This window comes from Ixodes scapularis, unplaced genomic scaffold (genome assembly GCF_016920785.2).
Source record: "Ixodes scapularis isolate PalLabHiFi unplaced genomic scaffold, ASM1692078v2 PGA_scaffold10__122_contigs__length_95168666, whole genome shotgun sequence".
NCBI classification, from domain to species: domain Eukaryota; kingdom Metazoa; phylum Arthropoda; class Arachnida; order Ixodida; family Ixodidae; genus Ixodes; species Ixodes scapularis.
This window is the reverse complement of record NW_024609836.1, coordinates 68,225,706-68,240,856: the sequence shown is the minus strand read 5'-3', so window position 1 is coordinate 68,240,856 and position 15,151 is coordinate 68,225,706. Positions and strand designations below refer to the sequence as shown.

The 15,151-nt window shown below is 48.5% G+C and overlaps 1 protein-coding gene across 3 annotated transcripts in view; it reads right to left on the bottom strand.

Annotated features, from left to right (window-relative positions):
• Positions 1-942: 942 nt before the first annotated feature.
• LOC8033385 (transcriptional repressor protein YY1) overlaps positions 943-15,151 on the bottom strand; it is a 31,108-nt gene continuing 16,899 nt past the window's right edge. For 2 of the 3 annotated variants that reach the window (XM_029982072.3, XM_029982073.3), the window contains exons 5-7: positions 8,261-8,419; positions 5,446-5,615; positions 943-2,351 (exon numbers count right to left, since the gene is read on the bottom strand). In XM_029982072.3, coding sequence (XP_029837932.1) covers positions 2,282-2,351; positions 5,446-5,615; positions 8,261-8,419 — 399 coding nt within the window. In that variant the 3' untranslated portion in view covers positions 943-2,281. Of the gene's footprint in view, positions 2,352-5,441; positions 5,616-8,260; positions 8,420-15,151 lie in introns of those variants that run through there. The other variant, XM_040205734.2, reaches the window with a different exon arrangement.

Genomic DNA, 15,151 nt, shown 5'->3' with positions numbered 1-15,151 from the left:
ACGAAAGGTTAGTCTCCCGTAAGCGGGGTCAGCTTTTTCGTCCTACAGGAAGAGGGAGAGGGGGAAAAGATATAGGTAGAAATGGTTAAAAAAAAAAAAAAAAAACTGTACATTGGCCCTTAGACAGGGCGCATAAAAGAGTTAGGGCGAGTTCTCGATGTCGTGATTTGCGCTGATCAGGCTGTTATTTTTCAAAGTCGAGAAGAGAGTCCTGCCTCATCCACGAAGTCAAGCACCGCCTGGAGTGCAGCGGTCCGCTTGGCCCGTAGTCCTCTCGGGAATAGGAGTTCTTGTGTAGTGCTAGCATTACGAGATTTAGATACTTCAATACTGGCTGGAACAATATCTTAGGTCCCACTGTCACATGCCACATTTTATGCAGAATTCAGTACCAGTCAGGGCCGTAACCGGGGGGGGGGGGGGGGGGGGGGGGGGGGTTAGGGGGTTCTGACGCCCCCCCGAAATTTTTTTCTGGGTACGGCCCTGGTCGGTGCACTTGCACCCAGCCGATTTTAATCTCCACCTCTGCGCACGCGCAGTGGCGCCGGTCGGCTACCGGGTACCAAACCGGGACCGGTTTGCTGTAACTCTCCTTTATATACCACCGATGCACGATTCATAGGCGAAAATAAGACAATAGACACTTTCAAAATGGCCGCCGTTGGCCCCGAAAACCCCACCCCCGAAATTTTTTTCTGGGTACGGCCCTGGTACCAGTGCAATACTTTTAGCTGCTGTTCCCGGTAACTTTTACTGGAACAGCAGTAGCAGTAAGAGCTAAACAAACAACTAAAGAACTGCCTTACAATATGCAGCACCAGTTCAGCAGTGGTTTTATTCCCTTTGTTGCACTGTTTACAGGGCAGATTCACATTTTGCAGCTACTTAAGTACACTCCACACAAAGCAGTTCACCCCGAGTAAGCACGCCGGACAACGAGGCTATCCACAATAGAAAGTTATCTTTATTCTCTTGTCGAACAAAGCAATCTGTACAGCAAACGAACGGATGTGTCTTTTCACACAAACAAAACGCAAGGAGAAAGGGGACAGCCACTGCACAGTGCAGCTAGTACAAAAGACAAGTGTGATGAATGCTGAACAAGCACTACAAAGAATAATATGTACAAGCCCGATACGTGCGTCGTTTTTTTTTCTTCTCGGGAGGGCAACGCTCTCGCACCATTCTGCCAAACAAGGGCGACACTGCTGTCTCGGTCGTCAGTACGGTATATTACAGGGATGGACCAAGGGACGCAGTTGGTGGTCGGGCATGATTTCGATCGTGACTGGCCTTAATTCTTTGAAGTTTAACTGCTCAGATTAAGTGTTGTTGAAATTCAAGCACTAGGGACGAGGCCTGACGCCCTCGACTCAGTTCAGTCTCTCAGAGACGCTTCCACAGCCGCAACTCGTAAATCTGGCTGACGCCAAAAAACCCGCTTTGACGTCCGCCGGCCTTACGGCCAATCAAATGTCTCGTACGACGGTAACGGGTGGAGAGGGACACCTAAGCGAAACGGGCTTCGGAGCATAACTTCATGGTAACTATGTACATTGAGATGCGTCGACGACATGCACACACGCAGACACACATGCTTGCGCAAGGGGTTGATACCAAAGACAAGGAGAGAAAAGAAAAAATCTTTAGATGCAGGAAAAATGGAGGGCGTCTCTTTCTTTTTACAAAAACCACAGCACACGGCTCCATCCCGGACACGCTTCGTGGCTCCCGCCGCTGCCGAAATCAAAGAAGCGGAAACGTGACAGTCGCCGTACGATGGCATCGGTGACATGACTCTCTCCCGGCAACATTGCCAAGACCGAAAAAAGGAAAAAAAAAAAAAAAAAAAAAGATTGTCCACTTCACGAGCAAATCTGGCGTTGTCTTCTTTCCCGAGTTCCTCGCAAGACAAAACTCCACCGGTGGCAGGCCGCGCTTTATTTCAGACGAAAGAAATGAAGCGAGTCTCCGACGTATTCACAGGGGGCGCTCGGTCTCACCGACGTTGCCCCAATCAAACCCCACAATCCGCCGGTCACAAACGAGACGACGGCTCGACCAAATAAGGCTGTTTTCCCCAAGAACGTCGGTGTAGTGGCGACGCCGGGCGCTACTGCGCCAGTTGTTCCCTTCGCTTCCTTAAAAAAAATTTCCGAATTCATTTTAAAAAAAAAGAACCCACAAATAAACAAACAAACAGGGCCATATAAAACAACAAAAACCAAGGGTGAAATCAAAGCGACGTCCCGCGTATGAAGGCTTGTGCAGCGCTGTGTGTTTAGTCCTGGTCAAAGGTGAAGGTCACCTTCTGCGAGTCTATGTCCGACAGCCTCTGGCCTGTGCCGTTTCTGCAAGACACACAAACAAAAAGAAGGGGACAAAAACAAGGCCCGTTGTAGTCTCTCTCTAGCCTCTACGCATCACTAAGATACAGCAGAACAAAACACTCCATGTGCACGCACACCTCTGAGCACCCAATACATAACCCGTAAACTCGCACCTTTGTTTGCGAAATAAATCCAGAGCCTGCCAGTGAGAAGCGGTAAAGGCTGGCCCACGCGAGGAACCCTTTCTGTACCTCCGACGACTTTTTTTTTTTTCGTACAAGAAACAAACAAAAAGGTAGCTATAGTCGGCGACAGGTTAAGAATTCTGCAGATGGCCCACCCAGAGCTTGCACCAAAGGCACAAAGCTCGCGCTGGAGGCAGAGCGCCTACTGAATTCTTAACCTGTCACTGACTTCAGACTGCGTAGGTCTGTTGACAGTCTTTGGGTCGTCATAAAGAGGCCTCCCGTCGCACGGGCACACGACGAGGACGAAGAACAAGAAAGCAGAGACAGAAAGAAAGAGACAAAGATGACCAAAGAGAAGATGCCCAACAGAAAAGACAGAAAGCGGAAAATGTAGCACCAGCCCTTTCGACGGCTGACTTCGCAACTCGTCGCTATACAGCGTAGGGTATTCTCGAGCGCTGCTTGTCCGCATAATAGGTATGCAGAAATTGTGGAATTAACAAATTAAATTAACTTAGTAGGAAGGTGCCCGTCCACATTTCGTCGTAAGTGTATAAGGGGTAGAGTGCCTAAAGCAAGACATCTCTCAAGCAGGCTTCATAGGTGCTACTGTCATTTTGAAAACGCTCAATGAAATTTGAATGTGACACTTTGTAAGGTCCTAGTCTCGAAATTGATAAATTAAAGTAGCCCAGAAGCCTGCAGGCCTTCAAACAATAACTGACATACTAGGGAGGGACTGGCTCATAGCCATGCATCCGTGGGTGGCTCTGATCAACTAAAGATGTGCTTAAACAGGCAAAACGCTTTTATGTAGGGGTGGGGATAGTCGAGGAATTTTGGAGGCTTGGGGAACCCCTGAAGGTACTCTGGGGAAACCGCGGGGAAATCCTGGAGAAAACCCGGGTTTCTAAGAATTCAGTTCGAGAAGCCCCGTAGCTAACGCTACACATTGCTTCATCCGTCTCACGACTCGGGGCCATTCACACAGTGGTATTTGATACAATTGCGAGTTGGCATGCACTGAAGCGACTCATTGCTCAGTTGCCATGGTAACCCACAAAAGTATTCCGACTTAGGCCCCTGCATCGCAGTTCAGTGCCACCATGTGAACGGGCCATCGTACTACGGAAACGGCGCTCGAGAACACCACACAACTGCAAGCTTCGGCGACTCTAAAGCACGAAGCAGGAGGAGAAATGGACATTTAGCAGTGTGTTATCCCGCAAGAAACCCATTTAAAACCCCTTTCCCTCTACACAAACACAAATGGCCACGCTTCCCGCTGCCCCGGATCTTTCCTTTATTCGACAACACACCGTGATGAAGGCAATGCACGCACACTTGCACACTCGCACACACACGCGGGGAGGGAGAGAGGTTCTCATGTACAATGGAAGAGTGAGCTCATAGCATGGGTGACTAGAACAGCCATGGTGGCATTTTCAAAGGGGGGGGGAGCAGAGGAGGATTTTAGAGGGAGAGGGGGCGGCGGCTACAGAGACAGACGCAGCGTGGAGGGTGACGACCTAGGGCCGTCACGGAAAGTCTGATGTCCCTTGGGCGCCGCTAGAAGGGAAGGCAGCAGAGGGCAAAGCGTGAGTGTCTCGCCACGGTGCACCACTTTACAGACTAGGGATTCTTGCACGCGGTGTAAGAACGGTCCCTCCGCCAATTTCTTTGCGAGTCTTTTGTAAATTATTTGCAGCCGTTATCTACTTCTAAGGTGCCCGTACCTATATATAATCGCAGTAACAAGCCCCCATATAATACTGACCACATTAGAGCCACGCTATGTCCAGGGATAACTTTCTATGTCAGTGAAGCTGAAGCTCATACTAACGCGCGAATATGTGAAAAGTTTAAGTCCCGCATGAGTGCTCAATCTCTAACACAGTGGTGAGTATGCACCGCCGTTCTCACCACAGGAAGTTGTCCCAGAGAGTCAAGTTTGTATTAGCCTGTTATTTGCAACCCAAATGCACCATAAAGCTAGCTGTAGCAGAGTATTAAACATTCGAGGCATGTCTATGAATAGGGGCTGCTCTCGCATACCCGGCCATTCCACGGCGTTTACATCAGTTCCACTCAATTTGCACCGGGCGTATAGTAGAACCGAATATCTGTGAGGGAGAACTCCAATTAGCTAAGGCCTGGGCAGGCACGGAATTTAGTCTGCACTATACTTCACAAAACACAGGATAGGCCGCAGAGTCAGAGTGAAGAGAGCACAGCACACGAGACGCAGCAGGAGAAAGAAAAGAAAGAAGACACACAAAAAGCAGTTCTTTAAAGAAAATGCCTCTATAACATTTGATGCATTGACGTAAGTCAGCACAACCGAGCGCAAAACAAAAATTCCCAGAAGCTTCGTGGAGCAAAGTTCAAAGGGATAGCCAAGATTTCATGCACGGGGAAGCCGTCAGTAGCATTGATTGATCAGTTAAAAACACTAGCTAGGTGCCGCAAGCCGTTGTTCATCTCGTACGTCTCAGCCACACCCGCTCATCCAACCTCACCTCCATGGTTCACGAACGGCATTGCTCTGCATGCTGGGCGGACGGTTAGTGCTGCCAATGTAGCATGCTAAAACATCCACGCCACTAATTGCCTCTTATTGGTTTTGACATGTCTGCAGTAAAACTCTGGGATGCTTTACACATTTGCATCGAGCGCGACCCGCTACGCCGCAATCGTTTGTGTCCGCTTGCAACGAGGGAAAACACTCTGGTACACTGGCGCCATCTATCATCAGTCCCAACAGGTTGCAGGGCGGTCGGTCCCACGGAGATGCAAATGCGTGAACCAGCGTTCGTGGTGTTCTGCCCGTTCGTTTCTTGCAGCTCACTCCCATCGCAGTCCCCTCCCCGCAAGACAGCTAGCACCAAGAAATAAAAAGTAAAAAAGAAGGAAGAGAGAGAACTCACTTGGCCTTGGCGTGGGTGAGGATGTGCGACTTGAGGTTGGTGGACTGGGCAAACTTCTTGTTGCAGCCGTCAAACGGACAGACGTACGGCCGGTCTCCCGTGTGGATGCGGACGTGGGTGCGCAGGTTGAAGTCCAGCGAGAAACGCTTTCCGCAGCCTTCGAACGTGCACTGTGGGGAGATGGGGAGCGCATCTCAACGATGTGCACATCCTCCCCAGAACCTCCTACCGAAATTAATTCGCGGGACAAGGTCGTTGTACCACTCGACGAGACAAGAGGCACTGGGTGGCAGCCTGACAGTAGGAGTCCCTTTTCCCACGACTGAATCAACCAGACAATCCCTGCAAACGCTGGTTCATGCATTTGCGTTTTACCGTGATCAGCTGTACCAAAACTGCTCGTGACTGCTTAGCAGAAAGAGGACGCGCTGGCGCCGTGTATTGGGCGGCCATGGCAGACCCCTGTTCTCCTTATATTTTGTGCATCCTTGTTTCGCCACGCACTGGAAATAATTTCGAAGACGTTATAAGAGACCTTTGCTCGTAGAGAATGTGTAGATTCGATCTCGCAAATACTGCAGAACTTTTGGTCTGGTCGTACGGATCGGAAGACTTCCAAAACTATTTGAGAGAAGTGTGTTCTTTCGTCATGAGCGGTTAGAAGCGCTTGCACTGCGTTCGGCCTCAGTTAAACGCGGATGCGTGAACCAGCCTCGACTCATTTCCCCATAAGTGAATATTTTCACCTTCTGCGAATGAGTATACAATGAAAGCGAGGAGTCGTTTGGGTCCCGGTTGTGGCACAAAGGGTGATCTAACTAAACCCCAAAACAAAGACTACTACTAGTTTCATTATCTCAAGGTATGATCAAATCACCAATGTACAGTAGAACCTCGTTGATACGTTCTTGGTTGATACGTTTTCCTGTCCGTTGCGTTCAAAAACGCCGGTCCCGTTTTACTTCCATAGAGATACATGTATTAGTTTCCTGCCTGTTACGTTTGCTTTCCCGGTTGTTACGTCCAAAAGTGCCGGAATCGCGGCGCCTCGGCGCTCCGGCGCGCCGTGCGCCAAGGTGCCACGCCGGCTTCGAAGCGAAGCGAAGCAGAGCCGAATCACGCAGCGCGGATCGCGCGGCCGCGCGGGCGCCCTCCTTCCCTTTACTCCTTTCCCCCTCTTTCCCGGTCTCCTCACTGGGCTTTGCTGAGCTCTGCGAAAACGCTCGTTCTCTCTTGCTCTTTCTTTTCATCTGTCCTCTCTCTCCGGCGCGAGTTGTTTACGCGCCGCACGCACGCCGCGACGGCTGCACTTCCAGTTTCTGTTCCGCTCGACAGCTCGACTGCGTGAACAGTGCCGTTTCTGAGTGCGTGCGCGTTGACGACGGCCATGACATCCCGAAAGAGAAAAGCACTCTCTTTTAAAGAGAAGTTTGACATACTTCGCACGGTGGATCGAAATCCCAGCCGGAAGAGGTCTGAGGTCGCAAGAGAGCTTGGACTCGCGCCGTCAACTTTAAACAGTATCGTCGCGAGACGAAAGGAGATCGAGGCGAAGGCTCCTTTCTACCAACCAGGCTTTAAACAGGCTCGGGGGGCAAAACACGCAAAGTTAGAGGAGGCCCTGTTGGTATGGTTCAAACAAGCCCGGGCATCTTGTGTCAACATCGACGGAGGCATTCTGCGAGAGAAGGCGCAAGAGATTGCTGATCGTTCGGATATCGAGCATAGCGGACATTGTGGCCGACCTCACTACTGCCGACAACGAAGAAAGTGATGAAGAAGACGAACAAAAAAACCAACGATTACGCTGCACCCACGTTTGCGGACGCGATCGCTGCGTTGGACACCTTGCGCCGCTACGTAAACGTTCATGACTGCGCGGAGAGTGAGAGGGGACTGCGGCTTGTGGAGAAACGACTTTTACTGCATACCATTAATTCGAAGCGGCAGGTGGATATTACGCGTTTTTGTGAACCTGTCTGAGTCCAAAAGAGTTCGGTAAGTGCATAAAATAAACCATTGCATAAGAGCTGCTTTCTATCTTATATAGAGTGCCTTTAAGTGCGGTATCGGTTGCTGCGCTTTCCCGGTTGATACGCTTTTTTTCCGCGGTCCCCTGAAAAACGTATCAACGAGGTTCTACTGTACTTTTGCCACGGCAAAGTTATAATCGAGACGTTGCGGCTCACGCTCAAAAAGTGCTGACCCATTCTCCGTAAGACACCAAGCAGAGGCAAGTTCCGGAAGCGACGTATGAAGACGATATTACAGACACGCTTACGGAGACTGTTTCACAAATGGATTTGCGGAGACGGTTTTACGGAACGTAGACGGGTTTTTTGGAAACGGGTTGACGGAGACAGGTTTAAAGAGACAGGTTTATGAAGATGGGCACAGTCTCTTTCCATGCAGTCGACGCTCCCTCAAATCGTGGAACTTCCAGTACGGGGGAAAACATTGTTTTGTTCGTGCCAGGCAACTGCAAAGCGTTCAGGTTTTATCGCGACTGTCGATCCTTCTTGTTTTGCCCCCTTTAAAATCTTTTTTGCTCGTTCCAAGTTGTAACATTTCATTGATTTTTTTTTTTTTTCTGTTTCCCCATACCAGACAAGTAAATTACGCAACCGAGAACGAGGTTAAACAGGAAAGGCCTGCACAAAGAGGGGATTTATGGAGACGGTTGTACGAAGACAGTTTTAGAGACGGAGGACGACGAAGACGGCTTTACGGACACGGGACGACGAAGGCAGTTTTTGTGGAAACGGTCCTGCGGAGGCGAGTCTACACCAACGGCCGTCGAAAGACTGATTCTAACCTGGAAGGGCTTCTCCCCCGTATGCACCAGCTGATGCCTCTTGAGCTTGGAGCTCTCCACAAAGGCCTTGCCACACTCGGCACACACGTGCACCCGGGGCCCGTGCGTGTGCAGGTGCTTGCGCATCGCCGAGTTGTCCCGGAACATCTTGCTGCAGCCCTGCAAGAGAGCACACAAACGGACGTCACGTCTCTGCCCGGTTCGTAACGTGACCGACCCGAGCGCACGGGAAAACGTCCAGACACCGACGAAAGGAGGAAACGCGAAGGGGGAAGTGGTTTCCAAAAAATCTCGGGGACGGTTCGGCATAGGCTGCGCTCCCGATCGACGCTCCCGTGCCGTGGACAAAGACATAATTTCGCGAAACTTGGGCCTTAATTACGGCTATCAAAAAAAAAATGATTTGGGGGTTAATTTTTGGGGTTTGTTGGTATATACTGAAAAATGCGGAACCCCAGTCGTAACAAGCGTTTTTCGTGTTTACCGAAAAACATCGGCAAAGTTTTCGCGGCAAGTAGAACTGAAGGAGAGTAGACTTCTACGTTTGCTTCTTTGCCCGATAGACCCCTTTTCGAAATGCGCGCCATCTAGTGGCTGGTGCGCCAATTATCCGAGTTTGCCGTTGTTTGGGCACGCACTTCGACCCGAGCACATACTCGATGCGAGGGTTGCGTTGAAGAGGAGCTCGCTTCGGCCCGCATTGAAAACAAGCGCTGCATCAGCAATCGGCGAGGACTCGGATCCAATCGCACGCTCCGTGCCCAAGCAATCGCCAATGTTTATTTATTTATTTATTTCAGTACCTTCAAGGCCCAGGGGGCGTTACAGAAGGGAGTGGTGGAAAACATAAAAACGAACAACAGGTAGTTAACCCAGAAATTTAACAGAGAATGAAAAACGCAGACAACGCAGGTTATTGAGAAAGTACATAACACTCAATGGCGGATCTGAAAGTGAAATCGTCGGTAGTCGTTGCAATGGAAGCAGGCAGGTGGTTCCATTCGTTACTAATCCTTGGGATAAATGAATCGAAAAACAAGTTAGTGCAACAATGTGGCACGTCTACTTTGTTATGGTGGTCTGAACGAGATGAGACGTACGATGGCTCTGAAAAAAGTTCGGTTTTGAGGTGCGGGTTATAATGATATATTTTATGAAATAGCGTGAGTTGCAATATATTCTGCACAGAGAAAGGTTCAAGGTTGCCTTCATAGAGGATATGCTAGATGAACGGGAGTCGTTTTGACAAGACAAAACGCGCGCTGCGATTCTGTATCGATTCTAAGTTATTAATAAGAAATTCCAGGTCTGGGTCCCACACCGAAGATGCATACTCCAGTTTAGAGCGGACGAGTTTTGGGGAGGAGAAGCTTTAAAGGGGTAGGGAAACGAAATTTCAGCGCTCATTTTTTAGCTTTAATGTGTTGCATGTTGCACCCTAACCTCAAAAACACCAGTCTTCCGTTGAAAAGCAAAAGAAAACTAATTTTAAAGTAAATAAACAATCTTTCAATGTGCACCTGGTGGATGCATGCGGAGCCTATTTGGGAGGTAGTCTAGCAACGTTGTGGAATCTGCTACGTAGTCGTGACGTAGCAGATTCCTTCGGAGCAGCGCCGCTCTTTGGCATTTCAACGTTTTCCTTCTTAGCTTTCCTCCTGAACTCAAAAATCGCGCACTGTACCAAACGGTCCAAGAAGACGGAAAGGAAGGAGTCCCCCCTTTCTGGGACCCTCGTTCGTGCAACCGGAAACAGCCATTCTCCTCCTAGAAGATTAGCCCGCCGCTCAAAACTCGAACAAAAGTTGCTTTCCCCACCCCGTTCAGCCCCAAGCTGACAGTGTTGTGGAAGCTACGTGCTCCTTGGGCCAGCCACACGCTCGTCACCCCACGGGTACTCCGAACGGCTAGGTTGTAACGCGCTGACGCTACTGACAGCACCACAATGCTGACAATGCCACCAAGGGCAAAGCTGATAATCACGCCAGCCTTGCTACGTCATGAATGCGGGGAATCTTTTCTTTCTGTTTTTGTTTGCGCCGGATATCCCATGACGCATCGCGCTCTCCGCTCGCTTCTCTTCGAGCGCTTGCTCGAGTGCACCGTTTGGAACGAAAAATATAGCCAATCGTTCAAAATACAAACGTGCGATTATCATTTACGGTTATTATCCGTCATGCTTGACTGATTTCCGAACAAAATCGGAATATTTCAATTTTTGTTTCCGTACCCCTTTAAAGATGATGGTGCCATAGAAAAGTTACGACGCAAATATCCAAGCATACGGTTAGCGTTATTTACTATATGTTTGACATGCATTTGCCAAGACAGATTAGCTGTTATGTGAACCCCTAGGTATTTGTATGACGTTACTTGTTCAAGTGTACTGCCTGAAAGTTGACAATCGAAAATGCTGCCACAAACGGTCTGGTGTGTAATTCTCATTACTTTACACTTGTTAGCATTCAGACACATTTTGCAGATATCACACCAATTAGAGATTTTGTTATGGTCAGACTGAAGCACATAGGAATCGGAACTAGTAGAAATGACTCGAAAAATGACACAGTCGTCAGCAAACAACTTGATGGATGAGTCGACAGAGTTAGGAAGGTCATTAATGTAGATGAGAAAGAGAAGAGGGCCAAGCACAGACCCTTGTGGCACACCTGAAGTAACGGGGGACGAGGATGATTTGAAGCCGTTAGCAACTACAAATGGGGCTCTGTTAGACAAGGAACTTTCAATCCATGCGAGAATGTTAGGGCCAATATTTAATCTGCTTAATTTCAAACAGAGTAGCTGATGAGATACAACGTCGAAAGCTTTAGAAAAGTCCAGAAATATGCAGTCAACATGAGATTCATTATCTAAAGCAGCAAAAAGTTAATGTGTAAATGAAATGGGTTGTGTCTCACAGGAGAACGTCTTACGAAAGCCGTGCTGGCATGATGTAAAAAATGCATTACTCTCAAGGAAACTAACAAGGTTAGAATAAATTATATGCTCTAGGATTTTACAAGGAACACTAGTTAAAGATATCGGTCTGTAATTAAGGGGAGAATGCAAAGTTCCTGATTTAAACGAGGGTACCACCTTGCCCACCTTCCAATCGCCGGGCACAGTACAGGTATCTAGGGACTGTGAAAAAAGTTTCGACAAAATTATGGAGGAGTATACTTCGGTCTTCTGCAGAAACTTTGAGTTAAAATCATCAGGTTCAGATGACAAAGAAACTTTTAAATTTCGGATGAAATGCATCACACCAACCCAGTCAATAAGCACAGAATCCATAGGAGAAAAGCTCGAATCAGCAACATCAGGAAGACAAACGGAGGGTAGATTCAAGAACGACTTTGCAAACACTTCATTAAACACAGAGCAGCATTCAGACTGAGGAAGGGTCACACCATTGTTGTCGTCTAGGTATATCTTATTCTGTTTCGGACCACCAACGATGTCCCAGAACTTTTTAGTGTCGTTTATCAGTAACGAAGGAAGTGTGTTATTAAAGAAAACCCTCTTAGCTTCTTTCACTGCGCTTTTAAAAAGAGCTGTAAATTGACGATAAGCACAAACTGTAAATTGACGATAAGCACACCAGTTGACATGACTCTGACTTTGTTTGGTTTTGCGGTATAATCGCATTTGCTTATTTGAAAGACGCTTTAATGGAACGTTGAACCAAGCGGCTAGATGCCTGCATGAGATTACGCGTAATGGTATGTATTTTTGTACTAAATAATTCACCTTGTCCCAAAAGATATTCCAATTAGTGTCGATAGTATGTTCCGAAAACTCCAGCATGTATTCATCTAAAAACGCTTCAAGCTCTCTGCTTATGGATCGATAGTCGGCCATGTTGTAGTCCCTAATATATTTTGGTTTACTGACTGAACGATGAACAGATCCTTTAAGAGTGAAATTAATAAAGCAATGATCACTTAGACCAGGCAAGTAGGTTATTGAGTTACCAAGTCAGGAGATGTTGTCAAAATGAGATCAAGAATATTGGCACTCGATGATGAAGTTTGTGTAGGTTCTGTTACCATTTGGGAAAAATTAAAATCAGAGCAAAGGTTTACAAATGCCGTGGATTCACTATGTGACTCGGAAACAACCGGGCATGAATCATTCCAAAGTATTTTCGGAAAGTTGAAGTACCTAACAAAAAAAATTAGGCGAATGAGGGTACCTTACGACTATATTAATTAACACGTCATGAAGGTCATTACAAAACGTGGAGGATGCGTTTGGTGGCCGATAACAGGCGCAGAAAATCACGTCACGGTGGTTAATACGTATACCTGCGCAGACCACCTCTGAACACGAAACAATGGGGACATAAAAAAGATTGTATATGATCAGCAATACTGATTGGGACACCTTTTTCTAATCTAGTACCCATACCTCGGCGAAGTCACTCACGAACTCGCTCACTCACACTCACTCACGCTCACCGCGTCATGGTGAAGGGCTGTGAATGACTTCGTGAACTCGGACCAAGTCGTGATGTGAAGGGGATGTGACTTCGTGAATGCGGAAGGAGTCGTGATGTGAATGGGCGTGACTCCGTGAACGCGAAAGAACCCGTGATGTGAAGGGGGTGTGACTTCGTGAACGCGGAAGGAGTCGTGATGTGAACAGGCGTGACTCCGTGAACTCGGAAGAAGCCGTGATGTGAAGGGGGTGTGACTTCGTGAACACGGAACGAGTCGTGATGCGAAGGGGAGTGACTTCATGAACTCGGAAGGAGCCGCGATGTGACGGGGAGTGACCTCGTGAACTCTGACGCACCCGTGATGCAGTGGTGAAGGACTTCGTGACTCTGGTGTATACGTGATGTGATGGTGAATGAATTCGTGAACTGAATTTGTGATGTGATGGGGACTGAGTTCGTGAACTAGGAGTCAGGACTCAGGAGATGTTGGTATGGATTTGCTTGCGTGTGCGTACTCTTGGCGACTGATAGCCGACTTGACATTTGGTAGTGTCTGCAGCATGTTGGTGCCCTTACACGCACAAACATGCTGTGGCGGTTAGTATAGAGTGTAGACGGAGTAGAAACTTGGAAGGAACTTCTGTTAGAGGCCAGAACGAGATTCGTAGGGGTGGTCTGGTAACGTTTGGGGGAAGCAACTGCAGGGGCGTTTGCTTTGGAGGACTTTGAGAGAGGATGTGACATTTTGCGTGTGCGACTGTGCGCGGCTTAAGCGCGAAATCGGAAATGGGGAGGGGACTGTGTATTGCAGACGAAGCGGCACCAGCGCTTCCCAGATGGGGATTGGGGGGGAGGGGGGGGGGGGGGATGTTTGGACCGGCACAGACTCAGCGGCGACTCCAACGAGTTTGGCGAGCCTCCGCTCTTCTGCCCCGATACTGCGGGCGTGCGTACCCGCGTCGCGTAGTACACGTGCAGCTTAGCGAACGTTACGGGGGGCTTTGTCTGTGCGCGGCAGACGTTTGAGCCTCCTGCATGGCCGTGGGGTTCCGTTTACGCGGCGCGGCTTGGCGGCTCCTCCTTTCGGTGTGTGTGTCTGTGTGTGTCATTGTGTGTGGGGGGCCGGGGAAGGTGTCGTTTTGCCACTGTGCTATTCTGCCACGGGAGGGTTTCTCTTCGCGTTGATTGCATCTGCGTGCGTCAGTGCGCCCATATTTTTGTCTTTTGTAAGCGCGTGCGTGCGCGCACCCCTCAAGGAAACACAAATAAAACCGTCTTCCCGGAGCTTCTACGCGAGTACTGGTGTGACCCTAACCGAGTATACAATGTTTGTTTTCTCGCTCTCGCTTAATAGTGCTTACAGATATTCTGATGCTGGTAATATGCGGCATACGCTCGTTTTTATCCGTCCACACGAAAAAGCGTGCGCCGGATTTGATCTGTTTCGGCCGCTTCCGGATTTTTTCAAACGCTATTTAGCATCTAAGATCTCGGGAAGGCTTGACTCTATTCTAGAAAAATCACGGAAGTTTACGGGCTTTATCCATATGCCAGAGAATTATGATAATTTTAAAAATGTGAGGAAGCAGCCGATTGGCATCACGGTTTGTCGCCCACGTTTCCTAACAAGCGCGCGGACGTGTCCGTTGCAATAACAGGCAGAGAGAATTTTACGCGCTCTCAGGCGTTTAGGTGGGGGGCTTCGCTTGCTGTTGCCGATAATAGGTTTCATCACAGTCGTGCATATGCCTGAGTTCTTGAATTCTAGGAATACGAACAGAGTTCTTCGATCTCCGTTGAACGTGAATATTGACTAAAGAGGTTTTTGTTTCTGTTTATTTGAGCAAAAGTCAGCTACTGGCACGATACTTGTCTGTAAAAGCCGGACCCCATCAGAAAATATGCGACGAACACGTGGCGAAACTCAATCCACTAAGCAGCCTAGCCTTACTCCGTGATCAGCGCTTCGAACGCGAAGGCGGAGTACGAGTGTTCAAAGATTCTTGATAAAATGACATAAATCTTTTCCAAGGGGGGAGACAGATAGTCCGTCCCCATTTCTGAATTTATCTATTTTTTTATGCTAGCTAGTTTTGCATACGAACCATATCGGCCACATTTTGCTGGAGTGCTTTTCATTTGAAATCGAGACCACTCTTCTTACAAAAGCGCTTAGACATTCGTCTCCTCGTTATTTTCCTGAGCAAGTGACACATTCAAAGGTCTGCTGAGTTTTTTCAACAGCGTCGGAGCGATACGAATGGCTCTCACTTCGATCGGAAGTGAGAGCCCATCACACAGGACCACAAGCAAACCGTGATTGCGTTGTCATCACCGTCATCCTTCTGTTGCAAGCAGGCTACCAATGAAAAACAAGGTGCGCGGTCGAGGTCGAAGTCAAATTCGAAGTAAGTGTTGATACGACGTGCAAGTAGGGGTACCAACACGTG